The sequence below is a fragment of the Takifugu rubripes genome, chromosome 3, assembly GCF_901000725.2.
Source record: "Takifugu rubripes chromosome 3, fTakRub1.2, whole genome shotgun sequence".
NCBI lineage: Eukaryota > Metazoa > Chordata > Actinopteri > Tetraodontiformes > Tetraodontidae > Takifugu > Takifugu rubripes.
The window spans coordinates 70,431-88,954 of record NC_042287.1 but is presented as its reverse complement, the minus strand read 5'-3'; the positions used below and the strand labels follow the sequence as shown (position 1 = coordinate 88,954).

Below are 18,524 nucleotides of genomic sequence, written 5' to 3'. Positions count from 1 at the left end.
ATCACAAAACCATCCAGACCTTTTAATAGTGGCGCTTTCATGGAATATTTCATTTCAACAGGAGAATTACTGAAATTCCCAGAGTGCTGACTTATATTGTTACTGCGACAATTCCCATGACAACAGCGAATACTGATTTGGATAAAGCAGCAGGCTAATAAGCGATTAAAGACCCATTTTGAATAATGTTGACACCCAGAATTCAGAGCCTGACAGGAAGAGGAAGCTGCTGTTCCAGTTTCCAGGTGTTGTGGCACAAACACGAGTTGTGCTTTACTCAGACAGCAAATCTGGCCCCAGACTCCCTTCACCACCTTTGCCACCCCGCTTTGGTACTAGAAGCAGCACAAACACGTCAGACAAAAACACAAAAGTCAACACATCAGTCAGGTGACCTCATCGAGCACATCATGACACCTGGAAGACACGACGGCTTCAGTCAGCGACCTGCAGAAAGACAGCGAGAGCAACTCAGACAGGCCGAACGTTGACAGAGGAGATGCAAACGTCAGAGTCTAGAATCTAGACTCTAGATCAGGGGTCGGCAACCCAAAATGTTGGAAGAGCCATATTGGACCATAAAAACAAGATACAAATCTGCCTGGAGCCGCAAAAAATGAAAAGCCTTATATAGGGCTTATAATAAAGGCAACACATGCTGTAAGTGTCTATATTAGCCATTTTAGCTTACTATCAATATGAGAAGTAGGCTACAAATACATAATCAGCGTTCATAATGAAATGTTTATTTTCCCTGCAGCATCCTGCAGAGAATGACGCTCCACGTGGCCACTCTGCTGTACGATGGCGCTTTAAGTTTAACTTCCATTATAATAAGATGTTGAAATTAAATATTTATTATACACAGCATGTATACAGCATTGGAAAACATATAGAATAGAATATTTGTCACGTTTTTCCTCCTACAGAAATTATATTAAAACAATTTCCATTTTCATATTTTTGAAAAAGCTCCATGGAGCCACTAGGGCGGCGCCAAAGAGCCGCATGTGGCTCCAGAGCCGCGGGTTGCCGACCCCTGCTCTAGATGATCCAGTCTGAAGGAAGTAAAGCAGCTCACTATGGAAACTTTGCTGGTGTGCTCACGAGTTCGGATCCGCAGCTTGTTGACTGTGGTCTCTGCAATCTCTGCTCGCTCCTCAGCTTCATCCAGCTCATGTTGAACCTTTCTGAACCTGACTGTGCTACAGCTCACTTGCTCCTCCTGGCGGACACACGCGAGAACAGCGGCAGTGTGAAGGAACTTTGGCTAATTCTACTTATACCTTATCTTCACATATATGGTATGGTATATGATTGTAATAAACACTCACTGCATCCTCAGCTTGTCGTTTATAGCTTTTGACTTTGGTCTGAAGTTTATTGACCAGGTCCTGCATCCTGAGCAGAGTCTTGTTGTCTTCCTCAGTCTGCAGAGAGAAGTTGAAAGGGTGAGCAACACAATTTCTGGACATCCTGAATGGAAACATCAGGGATGTGCAAACCTGGTAGGTCAACTCTCTGCATCTCCTCTCGTATCGGCGGACACCTTTCTGGTAGTCCTCGCTCCTCTTCTGCTCCACCATCAGCTCTGTCTGGAGCTCTCTCACCTGGACACAGTTTAGAAACCCTTATACTCAAATTTAAGAAGGCACTCCAACATTTTGGGCGACATATTAAAGTCAGGATTTCAGGAATGCAGCGTACACACACACACACACACACACACACACACACACACTGTTGTGTGCACTCACCCTTCCCTCTAATTGATGAAGCTCTTTCTTTCCTCCCTTCAGGGCCATCTGCTCCACCTCGTCCAGTTTGACCTGCAGCTCTACAGACACATTAAAACCGTTCATTTCCTTGCAGCTATTACTCCTGGAGCGATGAAGTGCAGGTTTGCTGAAGGTGGCAACTGTCATCTGTCACTGATGAGAGACCAGAATTTTGAACGGCTACAGAAGCCAAGAAACTGGGACTATCTTGCTCCGCCTGCATCTATCTTCTGTTTTGAATAACCTGCTATGTTCTCTGTTCTACTGGTGGAGTAGTTTAGTCTGGACCCAGCACCTTCCCCCTGCAGTGATCAGGCCCATTCCCAGTTTTCACCAGAGACGTAGAGATGCTACCTTTTATTGTGGAAGCCATATTCTTTTTTATTCTCTCCAGCATGCTGCTGCTGTCCTGCTCTTTCTTCAGCTCCTCTGCCATCAGTGCAGCCTGCACACACACACACACACACACACACACACATGCATCAGAGCAGCTATACGTTTTCCTTTCACAAGAACAGGAAAGCACAAAGAGAGGCCAGACTGACATCAGTGAGGGCTTTCTTGGCATGTTCTTCAGTACTGCGTCTCTCCTGCAAGACGTCTTCTACCTCCCCGCTGAGAACAGACAGATCGGCTTCGATTTTCTTCTTCTGGCTGGCCAAACCCGTGTTCTGAAGCCAGGGAGCAGTCAGAAAAGGGCCAGTGGAGATGGAGTCCTGCACATGGGTTTGTTACCACCCAGGGCCTTTGAACCTGTACCTGCTTGGTGAGCAGGTTAACCGTCTCCGCCACCTCCACTAGCTCGTGTTCGGCCACCTTGCGGGATCGGTCGGTCTGCTCCAGGATCCCACGCAGCTCCTCCTCCTCGGCCGTCAGCAGAGAACAACGCCGCTCCAGCATGACGATCTGTTCTTTCAGCTGACTGAGCAAGTAGAGCTTCTCATCCAGTTCCAGTTGGTGTTCCTTCACCTGCACAGCGACAAGCAGCAGTCACTCACAGGAAGCAGCCTCAGCTCAGCCTGAAGATGAAGACCTTCATAATTCATTTAGATAAAGCCCAATGGAGGAACTACGACTACTGCCGTTCACCGTTCAGGACTGCGCTGGTGTCCTGGCAGCACGTCTCTTAGCTGTGGCCTCGGTTATGGAGGATCTACTCCGCAGAGGCCCTCATCAGGCGAGTCTACCTGTGTCTGCAGGTGTCTGTTGATCCTCTGGCTCTCTGCTGCCTGTCTGTTAGCATGTTCCAGCTGAATCTCCATCTCATTCAAGTCAGCTTCCATCTTCTTTCTCAGACGAACAGCTTCGCTGCGCCCACGGACTTCGGCTTCCAGGTTGGTCTGCATCATCTCCAGCGAGCGCTGGTGGTTCCGCCTGTGTTTAGTCAGCAGCACAGTGGTTTTCAGCATTCATTTATAACTCAGAATGTTCTTTTAAAGAACATAAATGAGTACATTTTCACATTGAGCTTCAGTCTGTTTACAGTGTATTGTTACCTCAGGTTGTCTATCTCCTCCTCTTTATCTGCAACCCTTCGCTCCATCTCAGTCCTTATCTGCTGCAGTTCCATCTGAAATCGCAGGATTTTGCTCTCCTCATGTTCCAGAGTCCCCTGAAGGGTAAAATACAGCTGGTTTTAGAAGCAGTTGGGTTGGCAGGGAGGAGACGCTGGATGGGTTCTTACCTCTGCCTCCTCCAGAGCTGCTCTGATGTCACTCTTCTCCACATCCAGGATCTTCTTCATTCGCTCCAGCTCATGGATGGTCTTTCCTCCTTGGCTGATCTGATCAGTCAGGTCAGCAATCTCCTCTGCAACCAAACAATTTTTCAGTCAACAATGGCACGCGATGACCTTCAGTGACCTTTCACTAAGGCCTGCAGCGTTGGCGATGCATCATCTAGCGTCCTCAATGTGGACGCATCATTAACGAGCGTTGATCCTCCGAGTCTTTGAAAGTCATTTTGGAGGGTAAGTAAGTGCTGGCAGAAGCTACCTTGTAGGTTCCTGTTTTCACGTTTGATTGTCTCCAGGTGGTCGAGAGCTTCCTCATAGCAGTTCTTCTGCTTGAAAAGTTCAGTGCTGAGACTGCGGGATTCTGTCTGGGATGCCTCCAGCTCCATCTGGCTTTCCTCAAACCTCAGCCTCCAGTCACTCAACAGCTGATGAAAAAGCAAAGACATGGCATCGTTCTGTAGCTCCTCTCAGGCCAGGTGCACGATGTTGGTGCTGCTGCTGCTGACCTTGTCAATGTTGCGCTGCTTTTTCTCCAGAGCCTGATTAGAAGAGTTGGATCTCTCGAGTTCAATCCCCAGGTCTTCGATCTCGATCTGCAAACTCTGCTTGGTTTTCTCCAGCGAGGAACATTTGGCCTGAGATGCTCCTATGGCCTCCTCAAGACTCTGCAGCTTGACCACTAACTTCTTCCTACAATCAGCAATGGAAAATCAACAGAACTGTGATGTTGGCGTCAGGCTCATGTCTAAAAAAAAATCAATGAAATATTGCTCTGGTCATGATTCATCAAGTACAATACAATGTATTTGGTGAATAAGGCTAAAGCAACACTCCCGTGACAACGTGCTGTTAAACATGTTGCATTTCTCATTTTTAATTTTTTTAAGCTCTGACACTGACGTGATCGTGACTCACACAACATTGGCACTGCAAACGACCTGCAAGCAGCAAACTACCTGCAAGCCGCAAATGACCTGCAAGCAGCAAACTACCTGCAAGCAGCAAATTACCTGCAAGCAGCAAACTACCTGCAAGCAGAAAACTACCTGCGAGCAGCAAATGACCTGCAAGCAGCAAGTTACCTGCAAGCAGAAAACTACCTGCAAGCAGCAAATTACCTGCAATCAACAAATTACTGCGAGCAATGCAGTAGTGGGGGCTCATTAAGTCGGCATGCCAGCGTTAGCAGCCTACAATAGCTACCCTCGTCCACTCCTGACCATGTGTGGGGGTCCCTTATTCTTTACTAGAACCATCCATCCATCCATCCATCCTCTACCGCTTATCCGGGGTCGGGTCGCGGGGGCAGCAGCCTAAGGAGAGAAGCCCAGACTTCCCTCTCCCCAGCTACCTCCTCCAGCTCATCCGGAGGGATCCCCAGGCGTTCCCAGGCCAGTCGAGAGACATAGTCTCTCCAACGTGTCCTGGGTCTCCCCGGGGGTCTCCTACCAGAGGGACATGCCCTGAACACCTCACCAGGGAGGCGTCCAGGGGGCATCCTGACTAGATGCCCAAGCCACCCCATCTGGCTCCTCTCAACGCGGAGGAGCAGCGACTCTACTCCGAGCTCCTCCCGGATGGCAGAGCTTCTAACCCTATCTCTAAGGGAGAGCCCAGCCACCCTACGGAGGAAGCTCATTTCAGCCGCTTGTACCCGTGATCTTGTTCTTTCGGTCATTACCCAAAGCCATAGGTGAGGGTAGGAACGAAGATCGACCGGTAAATCGAGAGCTTCGCCTTTCGGCTCAGCTCTCTCTTCACCACAACGGACCGGTGCAGAGTCCGCATTACTGCGGATGCCGCACCGATCCGCCTGTCGATCTCCCGCTCCATTCTTCCCTCACTCGTGAACAAGACCCTGAGGTACTTAAACTCCTCCACTTGGGGCAGGATCTCCTCCTTTACCCGGAGAAGGCACTCCACCTTTTTCCGGTTGAGAACCATGGCCTCGGATTTGGAGGTGCTGATTCTCATCCCAGCTGCTTCACATGCGGTGGCGAACCGATTCAGTGATAGTTGGAGGTCACGGGCCGATGACGCCAACAGGACCACATCATCCGCAAAAAGCAGAGACCCGATCCTGAGGTCACCAAACCGGATCCCCTCAATACCATGACGGCACCTAGAAATTCTGTCGATAAAAATTATGAACAGAATCGGTGACAAAGGGCAGCCCTGGCGGAGGCCAACCCTCACCGGAAACGAGTTCGACTTACTGCCAGCAATTCGGACCAAACTCTGGCACCGATCGTACAGGGAGCGGACAGCCCGTATCAGCGGGCCCGACACCCCATGCTCTCGGAGGACCCCCCACAGGACCCCCCGAGGGACACGGTCGAATGCCTTCTCCAAGTCCACAAAACACATGTGGACTGGTTGGGCAAACTCCCATGCACCCTCGAAGACCCTGCTGAGGGTGTAGAGCTGGTCCACTGTTCCACATCCAGGACGAAAACCACATTGCTCCTCCTGAATCCGAGGTTCGACTATCCGGCGGACCCTCCTCTCCAGTACCCCTGAATAGACCTTACCAGGGAGGCTGAGGAGTGTGATCCCCCTATAGTTGGAACACACCCTCCGGTCCCCCTTCTTAAAAAGAGGGACTACCACCCCGGTCTGCCAATCCAGCGGCACTGCCCCCGATGTCCACGCGATGTTGCAGAGTCGAGTCAACCACGACAGCCCTACAACATCCAGAGCCTTAAGGAACTCTGGGCGGATCTCATCCACCCCCGGGGCCTTGCCACCGAGGAGTTTTTTGACTACCTCGGCAACTTCAGCCCCGGAGATACGAGAGCCCATCTCCAGGTCCCCAGGCCCTACTTCCTCACTGGAAGGCGTGTTGGTGGGATTGAGGAGGTCCTCGAAGTATTCCTTCCACCGATCCACAACATCCCGAGTTGAGGTCAGCAGCACACCATCACCACTATACACAGTGTTGACAGTGCACTGCTTCCCCCTCCTCAGACGCCGGATGGTGGTCCAGAACCTTTTCGAGGCCGTCCGAAGGTCGTTCTTCATGGCCTCACCGAACTCTTCCCATGCCCGAGTCTTTGCCTCGGCAACCGCCGTAGCTGCACTCCGCTTGGCACGCCGGTACCCATCTGCTGCCTCAGGAGTCCCACAGGCCAGTAAGGCCCGATACGACTCCTTCTTCAGCTTGACGGCATCCCTCACCGCTGGTGTCCACCAGCGGGTTCGGGCATTGCCGCCATGACAGGCACCAACCACCTTGCGGCCACAGCACCGGTCAGCTGCCTCAACAATGGAGGCACGGAACACGGTCCACTCGGACTCAATGTCCTCCGCCTCCCCCGGGACATGGTCAAAGCTCTCCCGGAGGCGTGAGTTGAAGCTCCTTCTGACAGGGGACTCTGCCAGGCGTTCCCAGCAGACCCTCACAACACGTTTGGGCCTGCCAGGTCTGTCCGGCATCCTTCCCCACCATCGGAGCCAACTCACCACCAGGTGGTGATCAGTTGACAGCTCCGCCCCTCTCTTCACCTGAGTGTCCAGAACATGCAGTCGCAAATCCGATGACACAACCACAAAGTCGATCATCGATCTGCGGCCTAAGGCGTCCTGGTGCCAAGTGCACATGTGGACGCCTTTATGTCTGAACAAGGTGTTCGTTATGGACAATCTGAGACGAGCACAGAAGTCCAATAACAAAACACCACCCGGGTTCAGATCAGGGGGGCCGTTCTTCCCAATCACACCTCTCCAGGTCACACTGTCATTGCCAACGTGAGCATTGAAGTCACCCAGGAGGACGAGGGAGCCCCCAGAAGGGGCACTCTCCAGCACTCCCTCTAAGGACTCCAAAAAGGGTGGATACGCTGAACTGCTGTTTGGACCATAGGCACAAACAACAGTCAGGATCCGTCCCCCCACCCGAAGGCGAAGGGAGGCTACCCTCTCATCCACCGGGGTAAACTCCAATACACAGGCACTGAGCTGGGGAGCAACCAGAATTGCCACCCCTGCTCGTCGCCTCTCACCATCGGCAACTCCAGAGTGGTAGAGAGTCCAACCCCTCTCAAGAAGACTGGTTCCAGAGCCCTTGCCGTGCATCGAGGTGAGGCCAACTATATCTAGTCGGAACTTCTCAACCTCGCGCACCAACTCAGGCTCCTTTCCCACCAGAGAGGTGACATTCCATGTCCCTAGAGCCAGTTTGTGCAGCCGGGAATCAGACCGCCAAGGTCCCTGCCTCCGGCCTCTACCCAAAACACAATGCACCCGACCCCCTTGGCCCCTCCTGCAGGTGGTGAGCCCACGGGAAGGGGGTCCCATGTTGCCTCTTCGGGCTGTGCCCGGCCGGACTCCATGGGCAGAGGTCCGGCCACCAGGCGCTCGCCAACGTGCCCCACCCCCAGGCCTGGCTCCAGGAGGGGGCCCCGGTGACCCGCATCCGGGCAAGGGAAACTTGGTACCAATGTTGTTATTCATCATCAGGGGGGTCTGGGCTACGCTTCGTCTGATCCCTCACCTAGGACCTGTTTGCCATGGGTGGCCCTACCAGGGGCATATAGCCCCAGGCAACGGAGCTCCTGGGATCATTGGGACACGCAAACCCCTCCACCACGATAAGGTGGTAGCCCACTTTACTAGAACCTTCTTGTAAAACCGGACACATGCTTTTCTGCCACATTGGAGTCGGCCTTTCAACACCCACAAATAAAAACTTTTTCCTGGAGACGATGACAGGTTAAACATCTGCGAAGCCATTTCCAGCCATCGGCAGCCGTTGACCGACTGATCAGCTGTTCCAAGCCTTACTTTGCATCTTCCAGCTCCTCTATTCTCAGCACCGCTTCAGTCTCGTATTTGGTTCTCCACTGAACCACTTGAGTGTTGGCGTTGGACAGCGCCCTCTGCAATTCTGCCTTGGCCTCCTGCTCTTCCTCCAGCTGCTCCCTCAAGAGGCTGCAGTCGTGGCGGGACGACTGCAACGCGTGAGCCAAACTGACACGAGCCTGAAACCACACATAGACCTGATGAAATAGTCAAAAGCCACGCCAAAGACACGGGGGACGACTGTCCCTCATTCAGGTCTGTGCTTACTTTGCTCTCCTCCTCCTGCTGCTTCTTCATGTCTTCATAGTTCTGAATCAGGCCAGCCTTGGAGCGCTGGAGCTGACCAATCAGAGAGTCCCGCTCCTCCAGACGCCGACTCACCTCCGCTGGACCAAAGAAAAGAAAATCACCCATTCCTTCTATTATCTACATATTATTATGGTATGGATTACTGTGTGTTCTCTACCGGTTTCCGAGAGCGCTCGAGCTTTCTGAGCAGACACTTCAGTCAGTTGTCTCTGTAGCTCGTTCGCTCTGTTCTTGCTTTCATTTAGCTGGTCCTCAGAAGCCCTGCACATCTTTTCCACAACTGCCTACACACACACACACAAACGCACACACACACGCACGCACACACGCACGCACGCACGCACGCACGCACACATATTTACTTTGACCCAAGCGGGAACTTTTTTAAGCATCTATGGACTTTTTTGAGGTAATTTCGTTTCTACCTTTGCCCTGGTCAGTTGCTCCACGTTGGCAGAAAGGTCGTCGGTCTCCAGCCGGAGCTCCGCTTTCTCCTTCTCCAGCTTTTGTTTGGCTCTCTGAAGAGTGTCCATCTGCTCACTGAGCTCTGCCACTGTCTCCGAGTGCTTCTTTCTCAGAGATGCGGTTGTAGCCTCATGGTGAAGTCCCGCCTCCTCAAGCTCCCTACGTACCTTCAGGAAATCGGCGTCCCTCTTCCTGTTTGACAGTAAGAACCTTGTTTGCCTGAGTGTGAATGAATTTGAAAGGGGGTGGTCTCTCTCTTTAAGAAAGGACACCGGATGTTCCAACTAGGGGGATCACAGGGTTTCAGGAGTTGTGGAAGGGAAGGTCCTTCAAATTGTACACCCCCAAATTCAGAAGGAGCAGTAGGGCTTTATTCCTCCCCATAGAAGTGGACCAGCTCTACGCCTTCAGAAGGTGGTCAACCTTGTACAGGGCCTGACTGGCTTGACACGGCATCAGAGAGTGGCCCTCATTTCTGTCACTAAGTTGGATTTGTAAAGACTAAAGGACTCTGGTATCTGCTCTCTGCAGATGATGTAGTTCTGGGGCTTTATCGGGCTGCTGACAAAGAAGGTGCTGAGTCAAAAGACAATTCTCTGTATTTACCTAAGATTCTACCCTCACCTATGGTCACAAGCTGTCGGGAGTGTCCTAAAAAAACACGGCCAAGAAGCTCCGACATCTGACTAGGATGCCCCCTGGACCTCCTCCCTGGTGAGATGTATCTCCCACCAGGAGAAGGCCCAGAGTATGATGGAGGGACTATGTCTCCCATCTAGTTTCAGAGGATCCCCTCCCCAGAAGAGTCAAATGATGTGGCTGGGGAGAAGGAAGACCAGGCCTTCCTATGCTTAGGCTACTGCCCCCTGACCCAACCCTTGATAGGTGGTAGAAGAAGGATAGATGAATGGATGAACAATAGACAACCAGGCAGAACTTTGGCCCACTGGTGCTAAATGCATAACGTATTTAATGTATTTTTGATGTATTTCAAACAAATATAGAGAGATCATTGCATAAAGTAGTTCTCATTGTATGAGCTGGGGAAGGCGATCACCTGTTGAGAGCAATCTGAGCAGCAGAGGCTCCTCCTGCCTCCTCTAATTTTTCTCCCAGCTCCTCCAGCTCTCGTGCCATATCGTTCCTCTGACGCTCAGCTTTGGTACGATAGGCCCTCTCAGCCTCCAACGCCTCCTCCAGCTCTTCAATACGAGTCTGAGGGATTGAAATGCACAGCTGTAGCAGCCGAAGGGATGGATTTGTGGTCTGGATTAGTCTGACAAACCTGAAATTCCTTCAGTCTCTTCTGAAGTTGAACGACCAAACTCTGCTCATCTTCGATTTTGGCCTGAAGATGAGCCAGCTCAATGTCTTTTCTTTGGAGAGTGAAAGAGAAAAGGAGGAACCAGATCCATTCATTAAAACTAAGAACTGTGTATGAACATGAACTCTGTGAGGTGAATAATACCAAACAGGACTTGGATCCACCAAATTCAGAGGTGTTTTTTATACTTTTTCAGTCTGTCCTCAAGTTCTTCCTTTTGGTTCTCAAAATCCTTCAGTGAGTCCATAGACAACTTCAGATCTCCTTCCAGCTTGCGTTTGGTCCGTTCCAGATCAATCCGTGCTTTCTTCTCCAATTCCAGAGAACTTTCAACCTGTGGAGATCAAAATGGGAGCGGTCAGAAACCAGGCTGGAGCTCAGAGAACAACTGACTCAACACATCTTCTCTTACACTGTCAATTTGTTGCTCCAGTCGAACTTTTGCCTTCACCAGCATGTTGGCTTTGTCCTCTTGTGCCTGAAGGTCATTCAAAACCTGTTTGTGGGCGTTCTGCAGAGCAACTTTCTCTCTGTTCAGAGATGCTATGGTTTCATCCAGAACCGTCATCTCTTGCGACAGGTTCTTCACCTGGATCAAAATCCAAAATCAAACTTACTAAGCTCCCCAGTCAGTACTCTGATTCTGAAGAGCTTGTTTGCCCACCTTGTTCTCCACTCCATGTCTGTCTTTCTCCACTTTAGCCAGAGTCATTTCAAGATCATCCACGTCTCTCTTCAGGGATGTTACCTCTTCCTCTAGCTGACGTTTCTGGGATGCCAGCTTGGAGTTCACCTCCTCCTCATCTTCCAGACGCTCCTGGAACTCCTTAAGTTTAGCCTCCTGAGCAATTTTGGACTGAATCAGTTGGTTGCAACGGTCTTCTGCATCTTCTAGGTTGTCCTGCTCCTGGAGTTAAATGGAAAGTGCACAGGTTTTATCCTGGGCACTGCTGCCATGGCTCTCCACCGCTCTGTTAAAGGCTTTCTGGCTGAGACTGGATAAGCCAAAGCTTTATATGATACAAACACATCCCAACATCAGCATGACTTACAGCTTGGAGCTGCAGAGCCAGGTCATTCTTCTCCTGAATCAAAACCACCTGTCGATCCTCCGCCTCCTGACGCTTTACGTCACACCTGTTAGGAAAATGCACGAGAATGAAAGAACACCGAGTACAAAACTGGCTTCGTTTTGCTGAGACGAACCTGTCGAAAGCATCTTTTAATTTGGTGAAATTTTCATTAAGAGCCGTCAGTTCTTTTTCCACCTGGGCACTTCTCAGCATGGGCCGAAGTTTATAAAACAACATCATCCATAGCCAGGTCCTCACAGAGAAGAACGCCCTGAGGTTGAACTGGACGACCTTCACAGCATCCCTGAGGACAACATTTTCGGTCTTCAGACCATGTAGACACAGCGTCCATCACCTTCAGAGGAGCTACTGGCACTCTTCATACGCTCACCTTTGCAGCAACATCTTGTCTCGTTCCAACCTCATTAGCCTTCCCCTGGCCATGGCCTGGACGATGGTGAGGATCTCAGACAGGCGGGCATCTCTCATGTCTTCCAGGAGACCCAGCAGTCCCGCCTTGAAAAACACCTGAGAGAAGAAGGGAGCTCATAACCAAACCTCATCACTTTTGCCAATAATGGTCATCTGACATTAATCGCAGTTTTCCTACTTTGGTTTGTCCAAACTTGTACTGGCTATGGTCAATGTCCAGCGAGCCCAGCAACTTCTCCACTGCTTTCCTGCTGTCCACAAAGGAACTTTCCGGAATTGCAGACGAATTCAAGATGCGATACCTGAGAAAAGTAACGATAACACATTACCGGAGGTTTGAATAGCCCAAATTCAACCTTGAGTTTGTGTGATTGCAGGTTTTGGGCCAACCGTTGTTTGAACTCAGCGTAAAGTATTCGGTTGGGGAATCCTTTTCTGCAAATCCTGATGCCCTCAAGGACACCGTTGCACCTCAGCTGATGAAGGACTAAGAAGGGATCCATCACACCTGGAGATCGGAGAACAAACAGATTAAAACACGCATTGGATTAATCTCAGATTTTGACATCATCCATCATGTCATCATCCATCATGTCAGTAGGTAATTAACTGACACTTTTCTTCCAAGGATTTTTGAAGCCCTGACCCTCCAGATCCCTCAGAGCAAATCTGCCTGATAATGTATATATATTTATTACTAGCTCTAGTAATTTACTCGTAATAACTTCACCTTTTGGATGATGCTGTTGAACGAAATGAGCAATTTAACCTGTTATATGTTCTGGTTTATGTTCTGGTTTTTCTGGTTCCAGAAATTCTTATCAGTCTACTCTCACCTGGATTCTTGGACTCGTTAGGAATGATGCAGCGCACAAAGTGGGGCTGAGTGCTGCGCAGGTTTGCCATCAGCTTGTTCAGATTCTCCTGTATTTGTAACAAAAGACAGTTTTTACCCATTTCTAGCCTCAGTCTGGATGGCTTTTTCCACTCTTTTGCTCACCTTGTGGAGCTGTGAAACTGTCTGGAAGGAAGCTGCTTTTCTCTTCCTCTGTTTGGGTTGAGATTTAGGATCCCCAACTGAAGAGACAGAAAAACATGGCTCTTTATTGCCAGCAGGCATGTTGCGTTGCCGTCGGTTTGGCTAAGTACCCATGTCAGAGCGGATGTAGCTCTCAAAGATTCCAGCCATCAGTTTATTGGCCGATTTCTGGAACACTGCCACCACGGTCTCATTTAGAGGGTCTCTATTTTTGTCCAGCCAGCCCAATATATTGTACGGCACCTGGAATGAAATGAAACCAACTGTGATTCTTAAGTAATTTGTTACCCAACTGAAACCTGACAACTGCTGTAGTGCTGCTGGCTTGGATATGGAATACTGAAATGTCCTTTTGGCATTTGGGGATTGAAGGCAAAATAGCAATAAATGACAGCTAACCTGACCAAAATTTCAAGGCAAGGCATATTTTTGAATTTCAAACTCAACAATGCGTCCTGGGTGTGCACACAGAAAGATCTCAGGCTGATACCCACCACTCCGGCATAGTGAACCACCTCGAAATGAGTCTCGTATTTACGCTTCTTGTCCAGTCTCGGCCGTTGGAAGTTGGGCGACTTGCCCAGATGGTTGTCGTACAGTTTGGTTTTGAAGCTGTGGTCCGTAGCCTTGGGAAACATGCACTCCTCCTCCAGGATGGACAGAATACCCAGTGGCTGAAAATAACAGATCCTTTGTTTATGTAAGTGTTTTATATTTTCCTTTGTTCAACCTACAAAACCTCATTAGTGGAACAACACAGAAATGACTGATCCATACACACACACACACACACACGCACACACACACGCACACACACACACACATACACACACACACACAGACTGGTTTTCTGACGGTTTGTCAGTGTGTTGGATGTGGATAATGAATGTTCCCCATCAGCCAACTCATTTACTCTTCTGCTCCATAATTAAACAGATGTGTTGGAACAGAAATCACCTGACAGGCCTCTGTCAGGTGGCCTCCTCTCCTCTCCTCTCCTCTCCTCTCCTCTCCTCTCCTCTCCTCTCCTCTCCTCTCCTCTCCTCTCCTCTCCTCTCCTCTCCTCTCCTCTCCTCTCCTCTCCTCTCCTCTCCTCTCCTCTCTCCTCCCCCTCCTGTCCTCTCCTCTCCTTTCTTCTCCTCTCCATTCTATCCTCTACCTGTCCTCCCCCCTTCTCCTCTCTCTCTACCCAGTCCTCCCCCATCAGCAGGAGGGTCCTCCCTCCCTACATAAGCCTGGTCCTGCTCAAGGTTTCTTCTTGTTAAAGGGGAGTTTTTCTTGCCACTGTTGCTTGTCTGGGGTTAGGCCCTGGGATTCTGGAAAGCGCCTTGAAACAATTTTGATTGTAAAAGACGCTATATAAATAAAGATTGATTTGATTTGATTCTTCCGGCAGATAAACTTAACACAACTAAACTATGCTGTCCAGTTTTACAATGGGTGTTTAACACTTTCCACCTGACTGTCTCCCCTGATTACAATTATCTAAACAGTCATGTCAAGGAATGGCCCTGGGATTCTGGAAAGGGTCTAGAGACAAATTTGATTATAAAAGATGCTATATAAATAAAGATTGATTTAATGATTGATTGACATGCGCGGGGGCATGCGTGCACACACAACATACACACGCACACATACATGCATACAAACCCTCTCTATGAGGTCTATGCAGGCCTGCAAGTCCAAACCAAAGTCGATGAATGTCCATTCTATGCCCTCCACCCTGTACTCCTCCTGCTCTAAGATGAACATGTGATGGTTGAAATACTGCTGCAGCTTCTCGTTGGTGAAGTTGATACACAGCTGCTCAAAGCTGTTCAACTGCAAAAAGAGAGAAATCATGAGCCAGACGCCAAAGTGACATCCTCATATCATCTCCTCTGTACCTCAAAGATCTCAAAGCCAGCAATGTCGAGGACGCCGATGAAGTACTGACGAGGCAGAGAGGTGGACAACGAGGAGTTGATTCGACCCACCAGCCACTTAAACATGCGGTCATATGTGGCTTTGGCCAGGGCTGCCACTGCGTAGTTAACCTACCCCCCCCCCCCCCCCCCACACACACACACACACACACAGACACACACACACCCACAAACATTTAGAACCATTATTAAAGTAACAGTGATGAGTCTGTTGATTATTGAAACAATGACGGGTTGGTCGCTGACTGATGCTTTGAAAGGAATAAAGATCCATTACCTGCTCCACTGTCTGTCCTTTCACGATATACTCATTTCCAACCTTAACACGGGGGTTTAGCAGCCCTTTTAGCAGCTCAGCAGAGCTAATACCCATCAGATAGGCGGCCTTGTCCACGCCTGCACACAAACACACATCATCTGAGCTGTCGTGCTGCTGGCTTTCACCTCTTGCACGGTCGTGCCATTTTACTCTCGTACTCTCAGTGCCATCAGCCTCGGCCTGCTCCTCTCTCTGCTTTTTCTTGAACTTCATGTTCCCAAAGTGCATGATGGCTCCAACTATCTTGTAGCAGCCATACTTCTCCTCTGTTGTGAAGCCCAACGTATCCATAGCATGCTGTCCACGCATGTGAAACAGAGGTAAAAATTAGGAAACAGTCTGACTCTGTGTGTGTGTGTGTGTGTGTGTGTGTGTGTGTGTGTGTATGTGTGTGTGTGTGTGTGTGTGAGTGTGTGTGTGTGTACATCGGTGAGCTTCAACTCCTCTCCATCACTGATGCTGTCCACTTTGGTCTCTCCCTGGGAGCAGAAGTGATAGTCATAGGGGTTGGTCGTCACCAGCAGCATATCTGTGTTGGTGACAAAATTTTACTGGTTTATTGTCATTGCCATTGGGCCATGCTACTATGTTCCGTAACCTTGTATTACAACTGCTTGTATAGATAAATGCATACATACTATGCTATGGGTAGAAGTCCCAGTATATGAGGAAATTAGGTTATTTTTAAAATCATGGATGAGAAAAGGTCCTGTGGTTGGACAAGAGCTGATGCAGGTTGTGACCCCTACAAGTTCTCCTGTAGGGCGAGGTGGCTTTACCTTGTAGTTCTGGCTTGTGGTTGGACAGGATCTGGTAGTAGATGTGGTAGCTTCTCTCTCCTGGTTGCTGAAACACAACTCTGGATTTTTCTAGTAGATCTGATAAAATAAACAACAGTATAAAGGGTTAGAGGTGGTGCACTGCCCGCTGGTGGTTGCTATGAGCAGACTCACAGATGTCTATGTCAGCCGATGCCAACTTCCCAGTTGTCCCAAAATGGATTCTGATGAATTTTCCCTGAGATACACAAACAGATGCACAACCTGAGCATCTTCTGGAAGAACTCACTCAACCATTTCAGTTACTCTCTACTTTTGATCTTCGTTACAGGCATGTGGGAGGCCAGAAAGATGTGTAGTAGCCACTGAACCTCATCACAACCGCTACGGCTCACAAGTGTTGTCACGTCTGTGAACTCACAAAGCGAGATGAGTTGTCATTGCGGATGGTCTTGGCATTGCCAAACGCCTCCATTGCTGGATTCGCTTCAATGATCTGGTCTTCTAAAGACCCCTGCAAACACAACCAGCACAACATCATATAACACGGAGGCTGAAGAACGGTAGAGACAGCAGCAGGACGCTGATGGGAAAACTCACGCCTTTCTTTATGGTTTCCCCCAAAGCTGCAACAATGGCAAAGTACTGAATCACCCTCTTGGTGTTCACTGTCTTCCCTGCACCGGACTCTCCACTGACAAGAAAACAGACACAAGGTCACTCAGATGAGCTGATCTCAAGTTTGGGTCTATTCAGGGTTCAGGCCACTGAATTGTGTTCTGGTGGATCAACACTGTTTCATCTAGTGCTCAGTATTACTGAAGTCTAGCTGCTGGAGTGTTTTAGGAAATCTTAGCCAAGAGACAGAGGAGAATCACTGGATGACCTGTGATTTCAGCAAAGTGGTTGACACTTACGTAATCAGCATCGACTGGTTCTCACGATCTGTGGAGCAGAATGGAGAAGAATGAAGATAAAGTCTTCCTTCATTAGACTACACTGTCACCAGGTCCCTGTCCTGAACTGAACAGCACCGGAAGATGAACAATGGTTCTGGTCTTTGACTGTGGGGCCTCAAACCTTTGTAGGACTCATTCAACTTATTTGTTTATTTTAAAATTCAGAGGTTTTTAATTGAAGGCATCACTTATCTTTAGTTGGCTTGGTGGAAGCATCCAAATCAGCCAATACTCACTCTGCAGCAGGTCGGTGTAGGCGTTATCAGCAAAGGCGTAGATGTGGGGCGGCATGTCTGCACGGCGCCGGCCTTTGTAGGCTGAGACCACATCAGTGGAGTAGACTGGCAGCCATTTGTAGGGGTTGACCGTTACACAGAACAATCCCGAATAGGTCTGAGACACACGCACAACTCAAATAAACCCCCATTTTCAAGCAGACGTTTGAAAATAAAGAAATAAATAGCACTAACGTAGATCATCCACATGCTGTATCTGCGCTTCAGGTTGAAGAGGACGGAAGCTTCGTTCAGATGGGTCAGCATGGCCATGTCCTCAATCATGTCAAACTTTGGAGGGTTCATTGGCTGTAGGTTATCTTCTTTCACAATGAGAAACTGAAAAATACACGTTTAAGGTCTCCAGTCCAACTGCTGAAAGATCCTCACATTAGCAAATGAAAGGTGATGAAGAAGAAGGAAGGTTTGGAAAACTCACACGTCCGTCTTTGGTCTCCACGGTGCTCTTGTTTCCATTTAACTCTTTAACTTCCACCTCGATATAAGCTTCAGCATCATCAGGCATCCACACACGCTTTGTCCCTGACAACAGGAAGTCGGTTGGTCAGATGTGCCTGAGCAGCAGCCCTTAGCTAAAATGCCCCCTGATTTGTCATCTGCTGTAGTTACTTTTGCAAACAGTCATTTACAAACAGAGCATCGTCTAAATGTGGCTTTAAAAAAGCCCCCATGGTGACTGTTTTAAGAATAAACCACAGATGAAACGGTTATTAAATATCATCAGTGTACCATCGAAGGCCTGTGCCTTGGCAGCAAGGTGCTCCAGGTTGGTGAGACGAAGGTAACGCGCTGCATCTCCAAACTCCTTCATATCCAGGAACCGAGACATCTGTAAAGCACAAAGTTCTCTTCAGGCTACCAAATTTTGCTATTTATATTGAAACAAACTTGATTATCTGGAACTCTGGATTACATCATCAAGACCAAACTTCTTATTCAGTCACAATATTTCCTAAGGGCCAGAGCAGATGCAGCTAAAGGCTTAAGAAGTTGCTGTCCATTTATATTTCTCATGTCTGTCCTTTTGGGTTTCTGTCCACAATATTTATGAGTGTCTGGGAGGAAGCTGTCAGTGATGTTCACTTCAGGTTTCCTTTACGCAGATGGCATGTTGTTATTGGTCTTAGGCTATGGGTTTTAAACCCTGGCCAGGCTCCTGCGGTGATGCACAGGTGGCACCAGGCTGCAGTGGAGATCACAGAGCTGAGCCTAAGGAGTTCGTCTGCTTTAGTTAAATGGTTAATATTAGAAACAGAACAAAGAGCAGCGTCATGTCAACAATGGGGCA

At 49.1% G+C, this 18,524-nt stretch overlaps 1 protein-coding gene across 2 annotated transcripts; it reads right to left on the bottom strand.

Moving 5' to 3' along the window:
• Positions 1-309: 309 nt before the first annotated feature.
• LOC777988 (myosin-7B) lies at positions 310-18,065 on the bottom strand. 2 transcript variants are annotated; one of them, XM_029833151.1, is made up of 45 exons: positions 17,966-18,065; positions 17,655-17,758; positions 17,411-17,554; positions 17,177-17,333; positions 16,899-16,926; positions 16,582-16,675; positions 16,403-16,495; positions 16,156-16,219; positions 15,982-16,080; positions 15,628-15,731; positions 15,361-15,499; positions 15,161-15,279; positions 14,845-14,994; positions 14,609-14,779; positions 13,450-13,629; positions 13,066-13,198; positions 12,917-12,993; positions 12,753-12,840; positions 12,307-12,424; positions 12,095-12,218; positions 11,876-12,012; positions 11,618-11,788; positions 11,464-11,548; positions 11,076-11,318; positions 10,824-11,000; positions 10,600-10,745; positions 10,373-10,463; positions 10,145-10,302; positions 9,048-9,279; positions 8,780-8,906; positions 8,581-8,699; positions 8,296-8,492; positions 4,020-4,203; positions 3,773-3,938; positions 3,463-3,587; positions 3,275-3,390; positions 2,966-3,152; positions 2,538-2,747; positions 2,324-2,449; positions 2,133-2,223; positions 1,758-1,837; positions 1,506-1,610; positions 1,335-1,430; positions 1,082-1,225; positions 310-447 (listed from the first exon to the last, which is right to left on the bottom strand). In XM_029833151.1, the coding sequence occupies exons 1-45, from the start codon at positions 18,063-18,065 to the stop codon at positions 436-438; spliced, it is 5,811 nt and encodes a 1,936-aa protein (XP_029689011.1). In that variant the 3' UTR covers positions 310-435. The 2 variants fall into 2 exon arrangements, with proteins under 2 accessions (XP_029689011.1, XP_029689012.1); XM_029833152.1 differs by lacking the exon at positions 17,966-18,065 and having other exon boundaries at positions 17,411-17,587; positions 17,655-17,740.
• Between the last annotated feature and the right edge of the window lie 459 nt (positions 18,066-18,524).

Excerpts from the sequence above, each read along its gene's own strand:
- LOC777988 (XM_029833151.1), bottom strand. The coding sequence starts at position 18,065 with ATGTCTCGGTTCCTGGATATGAAGGAGTTTGGAGATGCAGCGCGTTAC. Across the intron at positions 17,759-17,965 it reads CAAGGCACAGGCCTTCGATG|GGACAAAGCGTGTGTGGATG; the intron begins GTACACTGATGA and ends TCCTGTTGTCAG. Across the intron at positions 14,780-14,844 it reads CTGGCTTTGAGATCTTTGAG|TTGAACAGCTTTGAGCAGCT; the intron begins GTACAGAGGAGA and ends CTCTTTTTGCAG.